The sequence below is a fragment of the Rhododendron vialii genome, chromosome 5a, assembly GCF_030253575.1.
Source record: "Rhododendron vialii isolate Sample 1 chromosome 5a, ASM3025357v1".
NCBI classification, from domain to species: Eukaryota; Viridiplantae; Streptophyta; class Magnoliopsida; order Ericales; family Ericaceae; genus Rhododendron; species Rhododendron vialii.
In genome coordinates this window covers 14,099,837-14,123,496 of record NC_080561.1, presented here as the reverse complement: position 1 = coordinate 14,123,496, position 23,660 = coordinate 14,099,837, and the positions used below count along the sequence as shown (strand labels likewise).

The window sequence follows — 23,660 nt, the reverse complement described above, 5'->3', positions numbered from 1 at the left end:
TCGGTCATAATTTTTTACTTCTTAGATTTCTCTTGTCATGATAAAAAAATAATCACAAAAAATCAATGAAAAACTAACAAATGCGAAAAAATTTGAATAAGAAAAAAAAAGGGCACTTTGCTTATTAGGCCAAAATAGGCCTAATAATCGGCATCCTTCACCTTGTAGAGTTCGTCCAATTTGTCATTCATTTAAGAAATTAGCTTAATTGAAAATCGACGAGTACATGATCAAAACAGATTTATGCAATAAAAAAATGGGAAATTTAAGTTTCAGATTTTTTCTTGTACAAATTTGTTTAATTATATACATCGATTTTCAATCAAAATAATTTTTTTATGAGAATGACAAACTCAATGAGCTCTACAAAGTGAACGATTCTGAACATTGTTATGAGCTTGAGAAGGTCGCACAAAGTCCCAAAACTAAACCCCAAACTGAACAAAGGAAATTGGAGAGGAGCTGTGTTCCAATTTCAAAGGGAGACCGACTAAGGAGACCGAGGTATGTGTACCGATGGTGCACAACGGTGTGTGGGATCCACTTAGAGGTTCCATCCAAATAATTTGAGCTGTTTGTTAATTTTAAAATAAATTTTTTGGTGGTCCAAAATAAATCAGCTCAATCGGATAATTCTAACTTATAGATATCCAATCTTTCTTTTATCATTTTTCATTCAGAATTCAAGATCCTAACTTCTGAAGAAAGTTTAAAAATATTGGGTCGAGCAACTATGAATATACAATTGAGTTGATTTTTTGCGATACTACTTCAAAAATTATTGAACGGTTTAGATTATTTGTGTGGGACTTCTAAATAGCCCCCCCCCCCCCCCCATTCAGGATCCTAACTTCTGAAGAAAGTTTAAAAATATTGGGTCGAGCAACTATGAATATACAATTGAGCTGATTTTTTGCGATACCACTTCAAAAATTATTGAACGGTTTAGATTATTTGTGTGGGACTTCTAAATAGCACCACCCCCACACACACACACACACACACACACCCACACCATTTGTGCACCATCGGTTCACAAACTGTCGGTACCCATAGCTTTTTGGTTTGAGAGGCAGAGATGTTAGAACCTTAATCACATACTCCTCAAAAACGTTATTCACTTATGTTCTCAATTCTCGCACTGTAATCACGCTCACAATTCCTACTCCCAAATTTTAAGGACGCTTTCACGCGCGTTCCAGTTCATACATGCACACTCAAATTATGTTACTAAGGACTTAGAAAAAAACCACATTTGCACAAACAACCTCCACAAACACGTACAGTCAACCAGGGAGATTTTGGATTTTCCCCCCTCCTAATGTTAATATTTGCAAAATTTATATATTCTGTATATGTCATATGGACTGACCTCTGTTCTAGAACTCATTTTAAGTACTCTCTCCGTCCCTTTTTAAGTGTCCTGCTTTGTAACTCCAACTTATTAAAAAGACATCGATCGGCTTTGTTCGGTTCTCAACTTAGTTTTAGTTTTGTTTTCAATCATTACCCTACTTCTTTCTCCAATCATTACCCTATTTCTCCAATTATTACTTTCACATCTCTCTCTTTCTCTCTCCAATCATTACCCCTATCTTCAATCATTACTCTATTTCTCTCTCTACCTACTACCAAAACTAAACTAAACTAAACTCTCAACCGAACACTACCGATCATCATTACACTTTTCACATCAATTTTTTCCTCCACTTTCCCTACTTACCGATCATCATTACACTTTTATTCACTGACTTTTCAAAATAAAATCTACTTTTAGGGACAAAATAGACAATACACCAACTTTTACCTCCCTAACTTTACAAAATGGATACTTATTAAGGGACAACCCAAAATGAAATACTGGACACAAAAAAAGGGACGGATGGAGTACTTATTTTTTAAGAAGACAATTTCAAACTAAAAAATAATGTGTTTACACAAATAATTTTCCTAGCAATATGAATCTTGTTTTGATAGATCTTATTGAGATCTTTTGAACGGTACAAAAAATTGAAAAATTAATTTTCGTTTATATTATTTTTGAGTTTAAAAAGGTAAAATAAGTATTTATTTTTTACGAAGGTGTTCTGGAATGAGTAAATATCATTCTTTCTATGAGCACATTTACATTTTGCAAAATTTAAATCTATATGTACTATTTTTTGGAGGAACTTAAATATTGATCATGTACCATGGACACAGTTAAGTTTTCATCCTAATTGGTTTGAATCATTAATGCCTTGTTCGGATCATAACTTGAAAAAATTTTCCAACTCCAAAAATGCTCATTACCCATACTTTCAAGTTTCAATCATTACTCTCATTTCTCTCTCTACTTAGGCCTCATTCAGCTAAATAAGTCATTTGGCTTTTATCTTTGGTCCTTATTCAATTTTTTTTTTTTTTGCATTTTCCGTCGATATTTTGAGGATTATTGCTTTGTCATGAAGAGAGAAATCTAAAAAGTAAAAAATTATAATCAAAATCTAATTTTTTTTTTCAATCAAGATGAAAATAAGCCAATTTTTTCGTCTTTATTCACAAAAAATTCGATTTCTATCATAATTTTTTACTTTTTAGCTTTCTCTCGCATGACAAAGCAATAATCCTCAAAAAATTGACGAAAAACTAACAAATGAGAAAAAAAATTGAATAAGAAAAAAAAAAAAGCCAAATGGTTTATTTAGCCAAATGAGCCCTTATTATCTCTATCTCCAATCATTAATCTCATTTCTCTCTATCTCTCTCTATTCCTTACCTTTATCTCAAATTATTATTATAATTTCTCTTTCCACTCATTACCCCAAAAATCCTTTCCAAAATTTTCAAAGTTGTTATTTGAACACAACATAAGTTGTCATCCTTTTGCCCTTGTTTAACCCTAAACGCTACTCTCTTTCTCCATTTATCACCTCACATTTATTACGTTACCTATAATAATTTGATTGAATATGATATATTTATGGAATATGATAAATCTATTATATTTATTAATCAACATGACAATTTTGACAAACATGATAAATTTGGTATCCACACATGACAAAATCTTAAAAAAACTGCTAATGGCAATTTTGTCTAACATAATAAATTTGTAATATATGAACATTTCGACAAAGGTGGTAAATTTGTTATACAAATGATGAATTCATGGATGTAAACCTAAATAAGTCCTCTAAACATGATGCTTATTTATTTATTTTTATTTTTTATTAGGCGAGGAGATAAGAGATATGAAAAGTTAACGAGTTACTTTTCTCTTCTTTTTCTAATGGAGTATGAAATAATAGTGCTAAAAGAGAGAATTATTCAATAAAACATTCTGTAATATATATTGATATTCATATCTTATGAATGGAAGTGTCAAACCCTGATACTTGCATTCAAAAGCGAAAATTGCATTTTAGTACAAAATTTCTAATCAAATCCCATCTAATCAAAATAGCTCATTAGGAATTTTAGATGGTTTTCTGCAGTTTAATTTTTTGATTCATGAATCTAAGAGCATCCGCAATGTAATAATCAAAATAATTAAAAGTGAATAATTAAAACTTGCCACGTCAGTTTTTAATTATTCATTTAGAGGGTTGCTAAAGTTAGCAATGTGAAGTCCTATATTGTTACTTTTGATTATTCAAATGCCCAAATTTGATTATTGGTTAGGAGGTTGCTAACTTTGATTATTACAATGTGAGTATTTTCTTAAACACACATTGCTAATTTTAGCAATCTTTTGATTTTGATTATTACATTGCGGATGCTCTAAGCGTAGATTATTTTTTGTTAAAATTAATTACTGAAGAAGGCTAAGGGACCGTTTGGATTGCACAGTCTTATTGACTTATTTGCTTATTTTGATTTTGAATCTCAATACAATTATATTTAGATTGACATATAAAATAAGACAATCACACACAGAAAACAATAATAACCAAATATGCATGAGGTCGCAAAGTCGAATCGCAAAGTCCAAAATCCAAATATTTTAATTCTACGAGGGCCTAACATTTCAAGTCCGAAATTAATTAAAATGTGCACAAACTGGTCCAAACATTCGATTTCCCAACATTGCCCCAAAATTGAAAAGTAGGAAAATAAATTGAAATTGCATCCTAAATTAGTAAATCCAGCAAGGAATATTCGTGCAATTACACGTTTCCAGTACAATCCCCGAATCCCGCACGAGAATTTCTCTGTAAAACCCTCCCCCCCTCTCTAAAACCCTTTCAAAATCAGCTGCCGGAATCTCTCTCTCTCTTAACTCTCTCTCTCTCTCTCTCTCTCTCTCTCTCTGTGTAAAACCCTCGCAAAACCCTAACTTTGGCTACAAGTCTCCTCCAAATACTCCCACAAATCAATCAAATTGAGCCACTAATCAGCTCGATTATGTCGAAGCAACTTAGCCTGGGGAAGATCAGCGTCTCGAACCCGAAAGTCTGGGTCGTGATCGGCGTCACCGTCGCCGGAATCGTCATTCTCGCCGAGACGCGGCGGCGGAGACTCAGAGCGAGGAAGGTAGAGAGAGAAGACTTGGGTGCTTTCATCGAACGCTTCGAGCTTCTCCCCTTCCCCCAGCCGCTGCCGCCCGCTGCTCGACACCTTCTCTCTGGTCTCACATTCGCCGTCAAGGACATGTTCGCAAACTATGACTTTTAACCTCGTTTCGAACATCTGTTTATCGTGTATATATTATCATGCTTTTTGCATATATGCATTGTCTATCAATTCGATATAGAGATGTATTCAGGCCCCATTCTCCCTAAATTTGTCTGATCATATTTACTTTTTGTATTTTCTGTTTTAGTTTTTAGTGAACTGATTTTGCTTTTGGAGACGGATCATTAATATATTCTAACGAAAGTTCAAAAAAGCAAACAAACAAAATACCAACAATTTAGGGACGAGAGAGAGAGAGAGAGAGAGAGAGAGAGAGAGAGAGAGAGAGAGAGAGAGAGAGAGAGAGAGAGAGAGAGAGAGAGAGAGATTTGGGCTTTGTTATATATTTTTCTTTGTTTGCTTTGTGTATATTTTTCAAAATTTTTAATTAATTTGCGTTAATTCTTACTCACTTAAAAATTTGGTTGATGATAGTAGATATATGTCATTCCGTGCATAGAATGGGAATAATATATATATGTACACCAGTACGGCTATGTATGTATATACCTTTTGATGTCGACATCTGTATATCTATTCATGCATCCATATGTTATACTTGGATATGTATTTGGTCTTTGGCATGCATGCATATACTACAATTATCTGTACATGTGTATTATTATGCATAACTTGCTTAAAGGGCTTTATGTTGTTTCTAAACAGTTTTGACGTGAAAGACTGTGTGACTGGGTTTGGTAATCCAGACTGGAAGAGGACGCATGAGGCAGCTGGAAAGACAGCGGTGGTGGTGACGGCTTTGTTAAAGAATGGGGCTACTTGTGTGGGAAAGACCGTCATGGATGAATTTGCTTTCGGGTATATGCCCTTCCTCTAGCTGCAGTACTGTAGTTTGTGATGCTTGCTTTGGATGAAGATTTTTTTGGTACTTAATCCATTAAATCATGTCTTGTGTGAATAATTGAGACACGAACAGACAAATTGAGTTGAGGATAATTGGAGTTTTATATGTATATTTCAGGATAACTGGAGAAAATGTGCATTATGGAACCCCAACAAACCCACGAATGCCATCCCATATTCCTGGGGGATCATCTAGTGGTTCAGCTGTGGCTGTTGCAGCTGGATTTGTCGATTTTGCTCTTGGTATACTTTGTATTCCACGTTGTTTAGTAGGGATTTTGTTCCCATAATCACCTATGGTTTTGTTAGATTTTTGTATTGGGAAATGTGTCTACTTCTGTTATTGCATGTTTCTCTTTTCCTCTCTTCCTTTTTTACTATCTTGAATTTGTGGTGATGCTTTGTGTCGTTTTTTTTTTTGTATTGTTTTTAAAGCCCAGTTTCTCTGGAGATTACGAGGGGTATGGTGGTTCAAATGGCTTCGTTCTACCATATCTTACTTTTTTTTCTTGTTTTTTTTTGGAAAAAATGTTACTTCAGGTCTTAACATTTGTGGCACACTGTTGTCCTTTGGAAGTCAACTGCTGTTGACAGATAGTAGGTGTATTTTGTTATTTTTCCTGGCCCTTGAATACAAAAATTTGTATTTAAGGCGAATTAAGATATTTGAAAGTTAAATTTGTCTATGGTTTAGTGTGGGTTGTGGAATCTTTTACTGGATTCTCTTCTTGTAAGTTGGTGTCATTTTCCAAAATCTAGCTTTGCAGTTATGCATTCTGATCAACATCACCGATAATTGCCTAGGTACTGATACAATTGGATGTGTGAGAACACCAGCATCATTTTGTGGTATACTTGGATGCCGACCATCCCATGGGGTTGTAGCTACAATTGGGGTTCTACCAAATTCGCAAAGTTTGGACACAATTGGTATGTCGTTGTCATTCTATTATACTTTTCTATGAAGTGACTTCGAAGTACTCATCGTCGTATACCCTTATAACCTTATCAAGTATTAACTATGCAGATATGACTGCCATGCCCTTTGTGTGCCTTTAAACAAAATTTTCCATGTGTTTTAGTTCCAACCGTTGAACTAGTTGGCATGGTTAAACGAAGAGTCTTGTGAATATGACTTGCCTTTCTAACTTGGCAGAGTTAGCTAATGTTCTCTTCCTACCATTTCTTGATTAAATAAATCTAAGGGGTTCTTGATATAGTGATAATTTCTTCTCCTATTCTTGAGTTAACATGTCCATTATGGGTACTTATAATGTATCACCACTTCCGAGTCTATGGTCTGCACCTATCTTGTGGTTCTTTCTATATTATTTTACTGATACATTGTATGTGACTATACTAATCTTTTAGGATGGTTTGCACGTGATCCATCAATTTTACATCGTGTTGGGCACATTCTACTTCAACTGAACCAGGTGGAACCTAGAAGGACAAGATGCTTTATCATAGCTGATGATCTCTTCCAGCTTTCCAAGGTTCCAAAGCAGAAGAGTATACAAGTTATAACCAGAGTAACTGAAAATTTATCCGGGTGTAAGTCAAAGATTTATCATATTTCTGTCACGATTCCGTGTTTCAGTGGAGTTTTCATTGATGGTTTGATGTGAAGATTTTAGTTTGCTACAAGATTTCAGCGATGTCATCATATTGTAGTAGGCCAAAACATGTCGCATGTTTATATATATTATCTTTTGGCCTCATTGACTCTGCAGACCAACCACCCAGACATGTGAATTTTGGTCAGTATGTTGCTGCAAACGTGCCCAGCTTAAGAGGTTTCCGTGAAGAGTCAATGACCTTGCAAGATGGAATATCTACTCTGAAAGCTCTATCATCTGTTATGTTTTTACTGCAGAGGTATTTAAAGTTGATTTATTCATTTTAGTCATGCACCCTCCATCCCAAACAAACATGCACACCTGCAAATAAATGCATATACAAAGGAAAAGGAGAAGAAGAATTGGAAGATACCTTCCTGATTCTGGGATTTGGGTGTTCTGTAGTAAAGTTAAGCTTCCTAGGGTGAAATAATATGCAATGTGCTGGGAGCTTTGTCTTTGTCTGATGATGGAGATAGCTAGTATTGTTTGTGGGGGCTTGAGGGGTTCTTGGGTTGAGCTGCTTGCCCCAACATGATGGGGGCCTTAGGAAATGTGCATTTCATTCCTCTTTTATATGTTATAATGTGCATTTCCCCCTGAATATGGTCTGTACTCCATAGTCCATACTCATGGAACTTTGGAATTTGAGTTTGTGATGTTCATTTTACGTTTAATACATAAGCTGTAAATGTGATATCGCCATTTAATCGAGGCCCTGATCTCAGATACGAATTTAAAACAAATCATGGAGAATGGGTTAAAGCAGTCAAACCCAGATTAGCATCTGATGTCGCTGATCACGTGAATGCAGCAGTTGATGCTACACATGAGAACGTTAAAACTTTGTACAAAGTCAGAACTGAAATGCGAGCAGCCCTACGGAGTCTCTTGAAGGTACAGTTACTTTTCATTGCTGGTAGCTACTTGTACATGAGAAGATATCGTTCATACTTCATGTAACCTATGGTTTGTTGAGAGCAATGAGCCTCTCAATTATGTTCATTCTTTTGATCACCAGAAATGAGAATCAGTACCAGTCTAGATTAACAAGTCTAGACCCATTCTTATTGCCGTAATGTTGTGGTCTTTTATTGGGAATTCTCATAGCCATGTTAAAGGTTTAAATGTCACTACTCATTAGATGCATGGCTAGGAAAGACAGCATGATCAGAATTATAAATTTGTGCAATTCACTTCTACACATTTGAAATCGTGTCATATCTGTTGTTTAATAGGCTGAAATCACCAGGAAGCCATAGGAGCGCAAAGTTTGTGCCGATTTGGGAGGCAAACTAGTGAGAATGGAAGATCGTTGTCTGTAAAATGTTTTGGAAGTTTCAAAAAGACATGTTCTTCTACTTTGGAGTCATCGCTTTGTTTCCTAATTTCATGTACTCTGTGTATGTAGTATCTGATGGGCATTGTTACTATTCTTGTATCATACATTCACTTGCACCTTATTGCCCAGTGACCTTTATTGTTTTCTCCTAGGATGATGGAATATTAGTAGTCCCCACAGTTGCTGATCCTCCAATGAAACTTAATTCAAAGAAAGGTCTCTCTGCTGAGTTCCATGACAGAGCATTTGCCCTACTGAGCATAGCAAGTATGTCTGGTTGTTGTCAGGTAACTTCATATCTCAGTCTACATTTTCAAGTAATTCCCTGGCCAGTTATATAGACCTATTATTCTTTGTTTCATTATCTCAGGTCACCATTCCATTTGGCAAGCATGATGGCTGTCCAATCTCTGTCTCTTTCTTAGCATTCCATGGAGCTGATAAATTTCTTCTTGATACTGTTTTGGATACTTACTCGTCTCTTCAGGAGCAAGTTAGCCTTGTGTCCCATTCATCACCAGTGCCAGATACAAATGGCCACATGGATGCCTCTGAACTGTTGAAAGAAAAGGTTTGTTCTCTTCTAGCCTACTTGTAATCTGGAAGTTTGGAAGGTGCAAGAAATAGGCCCAATCTGACAACAATGTTCATGATAATTGATTTTGAATTCGAAATCTTTTCGGTCTGAGATGTATCTCTGCATGTTTACCCCTAGCTTTTTGCTTGGGTGGTTTTTTGTGCAGTGCCTTATGTAAGTTTTTGAGTTTTTAGTTTAAGCGCTTTCCTTTGTTCATCAGGCTTTCTTCTGTCTCTCTGCACCCTTTCAGAAAGGCATTCCATAGGATTAGTGTAGCCTCTCTGCCCATTTAAATCTGCTTGTGGGAGAGCTATATGGGAATTGGAATCAACTGGTGTCATGAGACAAGTTATTCAGTAATTTCAGTGGAAACAATGTTCTTAAATAACGTTTTTGGTGTACAGAACTGGACCTTCAGTTAGCCTGGAAAAGGAAACGTTTTTGACTTTTGGATATCTGAAAATACATACAATATTGATCAGGACCCAAGTTTTTCAGTATTAGATTCATTCAATATTAATAACACCAAGTGTATACGATTTTGATAGTGTAAAGTTCCAATCAAACTAGTATTCTTTTAGCAAGTTAATTTACCAATAAGAAGCGATATACGGGCAATGATATAGATTATAAGATGAATACCTACATTCTCTACATGCATTAGTGCATTGATGATATGATGCTGAGGCTGTAGCTGTGTGTCTGTTACTGTGATTTTTGCTACTAGATACCAATGTGTCAGAAATGGATGCAACCATATGTTGTAGCCTTTTGTTTCAAGTGCCCACATGTTTAAGGCTTCCTGTCATGTTAGATTACCATAATGAGATTTTAGTTCAGAAACTAGAGAGATTAGTGATGTGGGATAGATTTGGAATAGGGTTAACGACGCTCAAACACAAAGAAAAGGGGCTATTTTGACGCTGCGAACAGTGGACGTGAGATAAAAGAATTCTAGGCCTCACATCTAGACAGTCTTAGGCATCACACCTTGCTCGGTTTGATTTTTGGAAAAAAATTTCCAACTCAAAAAATACTCATTACCCCTACTTCCAATCATTACTCTATTTCTCTCTCCACTCATAACCCCAAAAAATTTCTCAAAAACTCATCCAAACACAGCATAAAGCCGCAGGATTTTTATATATTCATTCATTCATATCTCAACTGTTGAAGTACATCAATTTATAAGCTCCAAATGTGTATAGTACCAAAGACTGTTCCTATGCCCTAGATGGTTGGGTTGGATGAATGTGTTATCTAATGGTTGCATGCAGTATGTGGTCAAACTTCCCTAAATGAAAAGTCACAAGGCTCATGAAAAGTCACATCCAAAAAATTTCCAGCCAATGTCCAGTTAATATCCCAAGGCCCTTCATCATCCAGCATATGTCAACATTAAGGCTTGGGATGGACTACCCCCCAATCCATAAGGACCACAACTTCCAGCCATATAAAATTACCAAATAGCCGTGACCTCTTTGTGTGGATGGTGGACTTCATTGTCGGTACTTGGAGGTCCTCTGCCCCAGAGGCTACCGGAGGACCCTCCATGCCTCCTCGGCCCCCAGAGGCTATGAAGGACCTTCCATCCTTTACACGGCTTACATGACCGCTGCACATTGAGCAGGACCAAAAGCTACTTATGGCGACTCTTCAGTCTTCACACCACCCTAGGCTAGGAGCAGGGCCTATGTACCTTGCTTGGGACCTAAGGAGGAATGTGGCTTGGAAACTAGAGTAAAGGGATGGCTCTCCATGAGGTAAGCTCCTCCTTGACCGGTCATAGTGAGAGAGGGCCTCGCCAACATCACCCGACATCCGAAGATCCCTGCAGTTTCGGCTTACAAGCTGATACATAGGGGCCTGTATCATATCTACCATCTGGCAATGACACATGCCTCCATATATCATCCAACTGTCTCCAGGAGTCCCTTGATACAGAACTCTAGTTCCGAACATAACACTCAATGAAGAATCTGTACTCTGCTCTAGATTAATGAGGAGAGGCACACTTCCTTCCCCCCAAAGGCTCTTAAGCTCCTATATAAAGAGGATTAAAGACAAGCTATCTATTACCCTTTGAAGGCACACCTAACACACATACTCTCCATTGCCATCCCTCTCTCTTTCTAAGGCCGTCTTAAGCTCTCCCCTCCCCCATCTTCGGCGGTCTGAGTCATCGCAGTATCCACCATATTCCTAGAGGGTAACCTCAAGTACTCTTCCCACTCTTTTCTCCTGCACCTTGATTCTTAATATCTCTGAGGTACTAGGAATCACCTGTCTAAGTCATAACTATGAATCAAGAACCGCCATATCTTGTCTTTTAAATATCTCCGAAGCATTACTCATCCTGTCACCTATGATTTGTCAAGTCACCAAGGACTTTCCAAACCCTTTAAAAACCCTCCCCCCGTCAGCTTCCAAGGCAAAGCAAGCGTAAAAGAGTAAACATCTTACATCTCAAGCTTCCTTTTGACAGAAAACTTCAAATTTACTCACATTTTCTTTCCTGAAAACAACTAAACCATGGCTTCTTGATCCCCAATTTCGAGTTAGAACGAATTCTCTAGTATATAACCCTAGGGTAAACACCTTTCGGGCTCAGGGTACACGCTTATCCTCCTGTTGCAGGGGGGGACCGAACCGCCACTGACATGGATCAAGACAGGAGCCATCCCTTAAAACGTGGTGGACAACTACAACGACAAGGTAGCATGTGTTCAAGCCTCTTTCAGCGAGGAACCCATCTGAGCATGGGATACGCTCTCAATGCATCGCCTCTGGTTTCATCGAACACTCGGAGACCTCCCAATACACATCCACTAGCTACACAATGATGTGTAGTGGAGCTGGTCCTACCGTATAATGTGCACCACGCCGAAATCATTTCGGCCTCCGCCTTCGACCAGCTATGCATTTTAGCCGAACACGTGGAAACTTACGGCCAACTGTCATACGACTTATCTATAGCAACCTTCAAAGCTCCTAGTTCAATTGAAGGATTGGGACCTGCCTTCATATCAATCTCATATCAATCAATCAAGGAGCTCTCACCACAACGTCCCACAAGGATGAGCTATGATCTCTCCACTCGACGCCCAATGACAATTCTATTATGAAATTACTGCGGAGCCCTTAATATGGGTTTTTACAAGATCTTTCTTGACATGGTCACATTGACCCGACTTAAAGGGGCTCCAAGCAAGCAAATGAGCTCAATGCTTGGATTCACCAATTCGGTCATCATGGATCCCCCAATCCCCAACTCATTGAGTGGGATATGGCTCTTATGGGACTAAGAACTCCAATGCACTTAATTGGGTTTTTGCCAACACGAAATCCGGGTTTTGGTGGATATGCCATTTGTGTTGTAAATGTCTAAAGTCTAAATTTTATTCAAGATGTGATTTGGATTTTATTAGTGACCGTGCTAACCAATTGTTTCAAAGTCTCCAGTATTTCACTCTCCAAACAAAGAAAACCCCCTGAGACTCGGTCTCATGGCATAAACTCGTCACACACTGCTATAAGTCATTGTTTTACAATACTCTCGCCACGCATTTGATCGCCTTTAAGAGTCATTGTCACACAATTCTTGGCCCATAGCGGCATGGGAGTCACAAGCTTAGCCTGATTAGGTGCTTGAAGACTACCCTACACTCGGCCCACAGCGCTGCCTTCGGGGCATGTCACCTGTTACTAGAGAATATTTGCTACGCTTTTGGGAATTATTTGGAGTGTTAGGAAAGATAAAATTATCCACAATTAGCGGTGGTGACTTGAGCTTTCTCCACGAGCAATTGTTGTCATTACATAATAGTGGCTTGAAGTTGATGTGGTTAATAGAAAGAAATACACATATGGCGGCTCAAATGGACGTGGCCCGGTTGTCTGGTGAGATAGAAAAGATGAGACTCTTGTTGGGAGATACCAAAGCCGCCATGGCTCAACTAGAAGAGAAGCTGCAAGAAGCTTGAGCCATTGTGGCTCATTTAGAGGAGCAAGACGCTAGTCTCGTTGGGCAGCTTAAGGAGCCAGACAGAGTGGGAACTTCGGAGTTTGATGTAAATAGCTATGTTGGGTAAGGCTTGAGCGAATAAAATAGCGGCTTTCTCTCCTCTCTTTTTTATGCACTCTAGTAGCTATTAGTAGTTTCTTCTTTTTTTTCCTTGATGTAGTTGTGTGTTATGTAACGTTTGCTAAATAGTGTTATTGGAGGAAAAATCTTTTTATTTCTTGCCTTTGGTTTCATTTGCACTTACCAAACCAAACCAAGCCTTATGTCCCAATCACTTGGGGTCGGCAACATGAATCTTTTTCCTCCATTGAGCTCTGTCAAGAGCCACTTGCTTACACAAACCCATTATACTTGTATCTTTGCGCACAACATCTAATGTCAATTTAGGTCTACTCCTTCCGTAGCATTGCTACCCAAAGCTATCCTATCCGCTCTCTTAACTACTACATCTCCCTGTCTAGGGTAGACATGCCCAAACCACCTTAGCCTATTTTCCCTCAACTTTTCCTCTGTAGGTTCTACACCTATCATCTCACAAATCGTTTCATTTCTAATCTTGTCTCATTTAGTCTTACCACACATCCACCTCAACATTCTCATTTCCGCTACACTTGTCTTGTTCACCTGTTGTTCTTAATAGGCCAACATTCTGTCCTGTAATGCATCGCTGGTCTTATGATAGTTCCATAGAATTTTTCTTCAATTTTGTGGGTACCCTCTTGTCACATAGTACACCAGTATTGCTCCTCCACTTAAGCCACCCCACTTGGATCCTATGAGTCACACATTGGCAATCTCCCATCTTTACTAATAATTGAGCCTAAATACCTTAAATGATCACTCTTTGGTATATCCTGGTCTTGGATCATCACTCTTTCTTCATGCACACTGCTGGTACCACTAAACTTGCACAGCAAATACTCTGTTGTACTCTTACTTATCCAAAAACCCTTTGACTCTAATGCTTCCTTCCAAATTTCTAGTTTCGTATTAACACTTCTGGCGGTTTCATCTACGAAGACAATGTCATCTACAAACATCATACACCATGGGATATCCTCCTGAAGTTGTCTCGTCAATTCATCCATAACTAAGGCAAATAGGTACGGGCTCAAGGCTGACCCTTGTGCAATCCTACAGTGATTGGAAATTCACTTGTTTCTCCTACTGATGATCTAATGGTAGTGATGACACCTTCATACATGTCTCTAATCACCTAGATATACCCTTTGGTCACTCTCTCTCTCTCTCGAACCAACCATATGATGTCTCTAGGCACCCTATCATAAGCCTTTTCTAAGTCTATGAAAACCATATGGAGAACCTTCTTCTTTGCTCTGTGTTTTTCTACCAATCTCCTTAATAGGTAGATAGCTTCCATGGTTGATCTTCCAGGCATGAACCCAAACTGTTTCTCTGACACCCTAGTCACCATCCACTTTCATTTGCACTTGATGAATCAAATATGAAGTCTTGTTTTTTTTTTTGCCCTTTTAATATAATATGGTGCCAGGCGTGTGATGTAGGTGGTCTTTGGGTGAATGTGTAATATTTCGGTAGTCTATGGAGATGCAAAATTGGTAAGACAATGAATGGTGTGAGGCAAGCCACAACCATATTAGGAGGCACCCGATTATGACAATATATCATTTTGAGTATATAAAGTTGATGGGAGTTCTTTCCTCTAGTCAGCAAAGGAGGGAAGGGATTTGGTGATAGGAACGTTTATGTGAGAAGGCACCTGGTCCATTGAGTTTGGCGTGGCTCAATTAGGCCAACTTCTTGATTGATGGCGGTCACCCCGTGTGCTGAGCACATTTGGTGGCCATTTTCGGGCATGGGTAGTCTACGAGCCCCCAATTAGGCTAGGCTTGTGAATCCTGACGGCGGCATTATGGGCTGAGATTAGGGTAGTCTTCAAGCCCCCAATTAGGTCGAGCTTGTAACCCCCGCCGCGCTGTGGGCTAAGAGACACAGACACAGACACGGACAAGGGACAACAATTCTAAAAAAATGTGGATATGGACACGGTGAGGGACACGCCACGTGTATAAATCAATAATATATATATATATATATATATATATATAAATTATGAACCATTGTTTATGAATAATTTCGAGCCAACTGTTGGAAATGATCACCAAATTCGATCGGTGTAGTGTGACCACTCAGGGCTCCGTGGCAATTCCAAAATAGAATTGTCATTGGGCGTCAAGTGGGAGGTTATAGCTCATCCTCGTGGGATGTTGTGGTTATAGCTACTTGATTGATTAAATATGAAAACAGGCCCCAATCCTTTAGTTGGACTGTGAGCTTTGAAGGTTGTTATAGATAATTGGTATGACGGCAGGCCGTACATTTTCAGGTGTACAGCTAACATGTGTAGCTGGTCGAAGTCAGACAAAATGATTTCGGCGTGGTGCACATTATATGGTAGGATCAGCTCTACATTATTGCGTAGCTGGTGGGTGTGTATTGGGAGGTCTCCCGGTGTTCGATGTAACCGGAGGTGATGTATTGGGAGCATATCCCATGCTTTGATGAGTTCCTCGCTGAAAGAGGCTTGGCCACATGCTACTGTGTTGTATTCGTCCACCACGTTTTTGGCGACGCATCCTATCTTTAACCATGTCAATGGCAGTTCAATCCCCTCCTGCAACAGGAGGATAGGCGTGTCCCTTGAGCCCAGAAGGTGTTTTACCCAGGGGTTATATACTAGAGAGTTCAATCTAGCTCGGTATGGTATGGGACAATGAATGTATCTCGTGATTTTGGACCGAGAACAAATGTGGGAGTAACTTCCAAGTTTTTCGTCAAAAGGAAGCTTGAGAGGTAAGATGTTTACTCTTTTTCGCTTGCTTTGCCTTGGAAGTGGCTGGGGGAAGGGTTTTTAAAGGGTTTGAAAAGTTCTCAGTGACTTGACGGATCATTGGTGACAATACGATTTATGTTTCGTAGATATTAAGAATCAGGGTGCAGATAGGCGAAAGGAGTAGGAAGAGTGCCTGAGGTTGTCCTCTAGGAATAGGTGGATACTACGATGACTCAAGACCGCCGGATGTCGGATTGAGTGTGTATTAAGTCTTTTGATTTTTGAACTCTTGGCGCTTGGTGGTGACTCGGTGAGACTCCATTGGTTTCTTCTTTGTGTTGTCAATAAGACTAAAAGCAATTCTAAGATCTTATTGTTAGGAGTCTGATCCGCCTGAGGTCTCTCCGTGTGCACCTAGGCCCAATTCGTTGGGGTCCACGGAGTCCGCACCACATCGCCTCCTGGACCCAATGTACATTGAATGACCCATATCCACTTAAAAGGCTAATCCTTGTAAGTTGTGAGCCACCCATTTGTATATTAAGGTCCAACCATTTTTCTATTTGTCTGATGTGGGACTTAATCCTTCACACATGTTCCCAACAATCTCCCCCTCATGTGTGAACCATGCATTGGGCCTAGCTCCCCCTCGATTTGATCCATTTGACTCCCCCTCGATTTGATCCACTTGACTCCCCCTTGATCCATGATCTTTTTACTCTCTAACACTGAGTTAACACCAGACTTCACCGCACCCACTCCATCGAGAGCCATCTCTTTTACGTAGGGGTGAGCAAAATAACTGTTAAATCATGAATCCAGTCCAAACCAATCCAAACCGACTAGTTTGGTTTGGTTTTTTAGTGATGTGGTTTGGTTCTGGTTTTAAAAATGTAGAAACCGTGTTAAATGGTTTGGTCTGTGGATTTACGTTAACGGTTTTGGTTCCAAACCGATCCGAACCGTATAACACACACATTTACTATAATAAAGTATGTTTAAATACATTAAATAAAATTATTTTTCTAATCTAATTCTCTATTCCACCATCCTATTATTTTACTTCCAAATTGATTCCCTAAATTTCTATATGCGATAACCTATTCCTACAATTTCAATACACTATACATAGGTTCGACTAAGTCAATTGATTTCTCACTCTTTTCGCTTGGTTACGAATTTTCTATTCTAATATTCTATTCCATGGCTCTATTCCTTCGCTAATTTCTTGTATTCTACTCTTATTTAGTTAGTTGGTGTTAGTGAGTTTTGGTGATTTTTATATAACTAGCTAGGTTAATATAAGTTTTGGTATTCAATTTTAAGTACTTCAAATAGTTTACGGGAATGATATATCAATTTCGAGCGAACCATGGTTCAAAACCGAAACCAAACCGCCTTTTAATGGTTTGGATTGGTTTGGTTATATGAATTTTATGGGTTGGTTTGGTTCTCCAAATTCTTAACATGTAGGTATGGTTTGGTTCTTGGTTTACTATAAAATCAGACCAATCCAGTCCATGCTCACCCCTACTTTTACTCCATCGAGAGCCTCCATGCTTCCGCCTGCATCCTTGCTCCATTGAGAGCCACCTTGGATTTTTCTCGCTCTATCGAGAGTCTCCATGCAAGCTCACTAAATCGGTTTGAGTCCGCCAAAGATCGTCAGCCAATACCACTTGTTAGGAGTCTAATCCGCCTGATGTCTCTCCGTGTGAGCCTAGGCCCTATTCGTTGGGGTCCACGGAGTCCGCACCACATCGCTTGGACCCAATATACATTGAATGACCCATATCCACTTAAAAGGCTAAGCCTTGTAAGTGGTGAGCCACCCATTTGTATATTGAGGTCCGACCATTTTTCTATTTGTCCGATGGGGGACTTAATCCTTCACACATGTTCCCAACACTTGTTTCATGTCTGCCTTCAATTTCTATATTTTTCAAGTTAAATCTAAGAATTTCACACTTCTATGATGGTTGGTTATGGCTCTCATTTCCAAAGAGTGATTCCATGTTATATCTGGTGTGGTGTTGGATTAAAGCCTTTCTATCAGTGGGGCAATGTGTTGTGTATCACCATGGCTCGAATCTAGATATTGTTTATATGGTTCCCTTGAAAGCTGTTTTTGGGTTCTATTCTGTTGGCAATGGTTGCTTATCTAAAGCTATTGTGCTGACAGTTTCATTGGCTGCTTAATCTTTTTATGAGTTATATTAAAACGTTGAGATGTGATAAAGTATGTTATTTTGTAGTTCTAAATTTTCTGAATTATTTACTTACCGATTGCAGGGAAATGCTGCATTTAAGGGAAGACAGTGGAATAAGGCTGTAAGTTACTACAGTGAAGCTATAAAGTTGAGTGAGATAAATGCAACTTATTATTGCAACCGAGCTGCTGCTTACTTGGAACTAGGATGGTATAGTTTATCGATTACTTTATTTTTTTTTGTTAAAGATGCACTTTGTTACATGTTTCTGAAGCCTTTATTCACCCATTATTTTGGTCCTTGCAGCTTTAGAGAAGCTGAGGAGGACTGCAGCAAGGCAATTTCACTTGATAAGAAGGTTGGAACTATCTTGTGATATTTCGTAGTTTTCAAATTATATATATTTTGCAGCTTAGAAACTTGAAAAGCAGCAGGAAAATACATCCTACCATTTGAGCAGTGACATATATAGGCAGCGATGTCCATTTCCATTTCCAATGAAGTGTTAGATACTCCCTCTGTGCATATCTCACTAAGAAAATAAGGTTGACTTGGAAGTAAACAAACTCCTGTACCTATATGTGTAGTTGGTTGTTTTAATCTGTATGTGATGTGTTGCAATGTAGGTTTCATTTTCTAGCCTATATTTTCAACACTCGAGGAATGTTTCCTTCAATGGAAAAATTTCTGTAAATTCTTGTCTTGTTCTTTGATGAGCAATTTCAGTCTTGTCCAGTTTTCATCTTTTGTTCGGTTTTGGTTGTCATGAGTGATGTTGGGAGTTTGTACGATGCATCAACCCGCCACAACGTGCCCAATCCCCAATTTGTATGGGAGTAACGACAGAGAATCCACCACATCACTTGGACCCAAATACAATGAATGTCCCATTTCCACTTACAAGGCTAAGCCTTGTTAGTGGTGAGCCACCCAATTGTATATTAAGGTCAACCATTTTTCTATTTATTAGATGTTGGACTTAACGTTCACACATGTTCTAACAAATCTCCCCCTCATGTGTGAACCGTCCATTGGACCTTGATATCTCTCTCTTTGCATCCAAATTCCTGCTTGATTCTGATCTACTGCTCTCTAACCCTATCTCCCAAATGGGCTTATTCCGCACTCACTCCATCATTCAGAGCCACTGATCATACCACTCCATCATTGAGCTGCCTTGCTTCATCGGGAGCAAGGTTGTCGATCTCGTTCCATACCGGCCGGTACGTACCGTTGCAAAGAAACTGGTATCATATAGGTCTGATTTCATTTTCCGGCGATTCCGGCCAGTACGTGATAGTGCTGGCCAATATCGAGAATTCCGGCGGTACGTATAACCAGTGGAAAAAAATTTGAAGGGAAATAGAGAGAACGGACAGATGCGGACCATCTGGTCTCTTAGAGGCTAGAGCATTCCCGCGATTATTTCCGCGAGAACTCACCGATCTCACCTTTTGAACTGAATCTTTAAGTCTTCTCCTCCACGCCTCTTCAAACTTGGTCTGTGCCTTTTCTTCTTCAACTTAGCCGACGACATTAATGGTGCTTGGGAGAAAACAAAATCAGTGGAAGTGTAATAGCTGTATTGAAGAGTACAACTACTTTTTGGAGATTATCTAGTGTGGAGGATACCACACCACATTAGTATACAACAATTCTCTTTAATATATTTATATTGTTTTTGCTGTTTACTTTGTATTTAAGTTGTAAAATTTGTTCACTTTTCAACAACAATATTGCTATTGTTGGGTTTTACTAAATGAAGGTTAATATTTTCAGCAAATATATAATATTTATAATTCAAATTTATTTACCACGATAAATCAGAAACAGTACTCGGTATAACACCGGTACTAGTACGTATCGTACCATTGACAAAAACGTTGCCATGCCCGGTATAGTATTTAGAACCTTGATCGGGAGTCACCTGGGATATCTGCTCCATCGATACAGAGCCATCCAATATAACACTCCAACATCGAGCCACCTTGCTTCATTGTGAGTCACCTTGCATTTTTCCTGCTTCACTGAGTGTTCTCCGTGCAAGTCCATTCGTAGCACACCGAAAGTCTTCCCATAGATCGTCAGACATCGGCTCTAATACCACTTGTTGGGAGTTTGTATGATGCATCGACCTATCACTACGTGCTCAAGGCCCAAGTTGTATGGGAGTAACGACAGAGTACATCACATTGCTTGGACCCAATATACATCGAAGGACCCATTTCCACTTAAAAGGCTAAGCTTTGTAAGTGGTGAGCCACCCAATTGTATGTTAAGGTCCAACCCTCTTTCTATTTATTTGTGTGGGACTTAATGTTCACACATGTTCTAACAATTGTGAATAGGTTATCAACCAAACCGAACTGAACTCACTGTAAGTATTTATGTTAGGCATTCCAGTTCTAATCTGGACCATTCATGTTTCGACCTCTTCAATCATCACAGCCATCCATCTGATATCTCACCCTAACCATAAAATCTGTCATTCTCCTCTCTCTTAGCTCCAGCGCCGCACATCTCTCTCTCTCTGAATTCCACTGAAGGATCATTTGCTTAATCTCATCAGATATGAATCCTTCATGTCAAAGGAAGGATTCGGTGGATTCAACTTCTGCAACTCTTGATCGATCTTGCAATAATATATATGTTGTGAGTGAAGATCAGAGTTCATGTATAGGTGATACTCTATTTTTCATCTCACTGATGATTACTCTACCCCTCTCCTTTTTTGTGATTCGATCTTGACCTCGGTGATCGTGGTTCGACTATGTAATCTATTTGAATTTCTCCGGAGCTTTTTTCAATGGAAAAAACTGACCAAACAGGTAACACCATACCAGACTGGTCCACTTGAGGTTGGTCTGGTTTCGGTTTTACTCTTCACCTATGAAGCACCGACACCTCTAGAGGTCGACGTATTGTAGTGTTGACATGGGGACACGGCGGGGACACGTATGGGACATGCCACGTGGCGTGTCCCATAATTTAATTTAAATTTTTGAGAGGGACATGGCTGGGGACACCGATGGGACACGGCGGGGGGTCAAAGTGTAATTTTTTTTTAAAAATTGGGGGTCAAACTATAATTTTTCAGTAGGGTTGTATTGAACTTATGGATGTCTTGTTTTGTTTGAATGGTATTGGAACTATGGATTTTTCGTTTTGTCCACATTTTGCCATTTAAATTTGGAAAAAAAATTGAAAAAAATATAAACAAATAAATAAATATACATGTGGCATGTCCCCCGCAGTGTTTGTATCTCCATTTTTTTAGAATTCCCGTGTCGGTGTCGGTGTCCGTGTATGTGCATCATAGCTTCACAAACCGAAATGTTTGGTTTGGTGGTGTCAATGGCCCAAAACTGGACCAAACTGGACCGATTTCACCCCTACCTAGAAGCCTACAAGTAGTTCTGGATGGCAGAAAAGTTATTGCTTTTTTTTTTTTTTGCTGCAATACATGCATTGTCATTGGTAGATGCTCACCGTCATCCCAAGCCTAGAAGTGTCACATCCTTTTATTAGTTACCATTACTGCGGGTGCACCTAATTTTTGCAATAGTGCAGCTGGTGCACCTAATTTTTGCAATAGTGCACGAAGTGGCAGTCGTCCTGTTCAACCATGTGTTTCATGCTCCATTGAGCTTCTTCACAGTGATAATCTTTGTCATCGTATGAAGAGACTCTTCCACTCTTCTGTTTACACAGTTCATACTAGAAAACCGTGCTAATGCTGTTGGTCCCTTTGAATAGGGTGTCTGACCTTCAGTACTGACAACCAACTAGGTTATCTTGGTAGACTGCTCTACGTAACAGCCTTTTTATGTTCGTTAAATTGCACTGGGGAAGAGGTTATTTGTTTTCAATATTATCTGGTTCATTAACTTTTACTAATAATGTTGTAAGGTTCTCCATTTCTCTGTGCAGAATGTGAAGGCTTATTTAAGGCGAGGAACAGCTAGAGAATCACTTGTCTTGTATAAAGATGCTCTTCAAGGTGAGAGTCCCAGTATCTCAGTATGTTATTCTGTTTCTTTTGCATGCAAATAACCTTCACCATGGAAGAGGGAAAAACATCAAGAGTAACTTGAACAATAGCTGGCAAATGATACTGTATGCTTGGATGAAACGGAAACAAGAGTTACCATACATCAAGAATTTGGAGCTAAGGATTGGACACAAGGATTTAGAATAATTTGGAGTAACGATAGTGACAATAGAAGCAGAAACCAATACATGAAGACTGAATACCATGAGATATCAAACAATGAACAATTTTTCTACTAGGTTTTATGATTCATTATACCAGAGAGCATTTGGGATGATGTAAACCACATAATCAGAGTAGAGTGGCTCAAGTGAAGCGGTTTATGCAATTTGCAGATGCCTACAAAAGTGGAAGATGAATTTAACCGAGCAAATATATGGTCAGCTGTTATACGGGACAAAATGATGGGCAATTAAGAAACAACATTTAAATGAAAGGAGTGTAGGTGAGATAAGGATGTTAAGATGGATGTGGGTGAAGGACGACTAGGAGATATAAAAAGTTAGAAATGAAAATATTCGTGAAATAGACAAAGGTTTTTTGTTACTCCAATAATGAAGAGTGGTAAATGGGACGGAAAAGGGATGGGATGTTAATGGAAATGTTAGGGGAAGGAGATCTAAATTGACGAGTTTAATTAGAAAAGGTTATGAACTTTTTATGAGATATCGCTCTTGACACAGCAGAACTGCAGAAAATGTTTGATCTAGCTGAACTGCTGAAGCATGCTGATTAAGACATAAGACTAGATCATTACGTTGTTCTCTTATTTTTTACCCTGGCATCATGTTCTTCATTTGGTATCTGCAGATTTCAAGCATGCTCTTGTCCTAGAGCCACAAAATAAGGTTGCCAATCAAGCTGAAAAGAGGCTAAGGAAAATGATAAGTTAACGGCTCCTAACACCCACACACAGACAATTTAAATTGTTCAATGCGGCATTGGAAGGAAAATGGTGAGGTACCCCTGTTTCGTTGCACCTGAGGTTCAACACAGCATTGGAAGGAAAACTTTTGCGAGATACCCTTGCTCAATTATACATGAGGGAAACAAAGGAAAAGAAAACAAGTGATCCGTAAGCCCTGTTTGTTGGCTTACTACATTTTTTTTTTCAAAGTTATATTTATTCCTCCTTTTCCCCAATTGGTGAATATTCTCTTGTGCAAGGGATTTTTGTGGTACTACTGTGGCCTTGTGGAACATTGATGAGTTGCCTGTAATTTTTTCACATGCTGTTATCTTTCTGAAGCAATGGATCATGATGAATTTGTTTTTGGAAGAAATGTAAATATTGGAACCACATCTTGTTTTTATTTCAAATGGATAAATATCTGTCACAGTTCTCTTTTCTGTAATCCGTAATGTTTGTATGGCATAATTTTATAGCAGGACTCGAACTCTAGTATCGCATCCAATAAGGGAGCGCCGTTGTCTCATGTTTATAATTATAATGGGCGTAATTCCTTTGATCCCTTTTAGTCAAAGAGATTTCCTATTCTTTT

At 38.8% G+C, this 23,660-nt stretch overlaps 1 protein-coding gene and 2 long non-coding RNA genes across 3 annotated transcripts; 1 reads left to right on the top strand and 2 right to left on the bottom strand.

Annotated features, from left to right (window-relative positions):
• Positions 1–4,131: 4,131 nt before the first annotated feature.
• LOC131326698 (uncharacterized) lies at positions 4,132–4,428 on the bottom strand. Its single transcript, XR_009200082.1, has 2 exons — positions 4,303–4,428; positions 4,132–4,267 (listed from the first exon to the last, which is right to left on the bottom strand). It is a non-coding gene; the product is annotated as an uncharacterized LOC131326698 (long non-coding RNA).
• Positions 4,233–23,458, top strand: LOC131326695 (outer envelope protein 64, mitochondrial). The gene is made up of 13 exons (XM_058359554.1): positions 4,233–4,634; positions 5,323–5,475; positions 5,639–5,763; positions 6,325–6,450; positions 6,892–7,074; positions 7,254–7,398; positions 7,868–8,036; positions 8,634–8,768; positions 8,852–9,052; positions 18,190–18,317; positions 18,414–18,465; positions 22,038–22,107; positions 22,969–23,458. Exons 1-13 carry the CDS (start codon positions 4,387–4,389, stop codon positions 23,049–23,051), a joined length of 1,818 nt encoding a protein of 605 aa, XP_058215537.1. The 5' UTR covers positions 4,233–4,386; the 3' UTR covers positions 23,052–23,458.
• On the bottom strand, positions 19,459–21,822 carry LOC131326697 (uncharacterized). The gene is made up of 2 exons (XR_009200081.1): positions 21,687–21,822; positions 19,459–21,656 (listed from the first exon to the last, which is right to left on the bottom strand). It is a non-coding gene; the product is annotated as an uncharacterized LOC131326697 (long non-coding RNA).
• Positions 23,459–23,660: the final 202 nt, after the last annotated feature.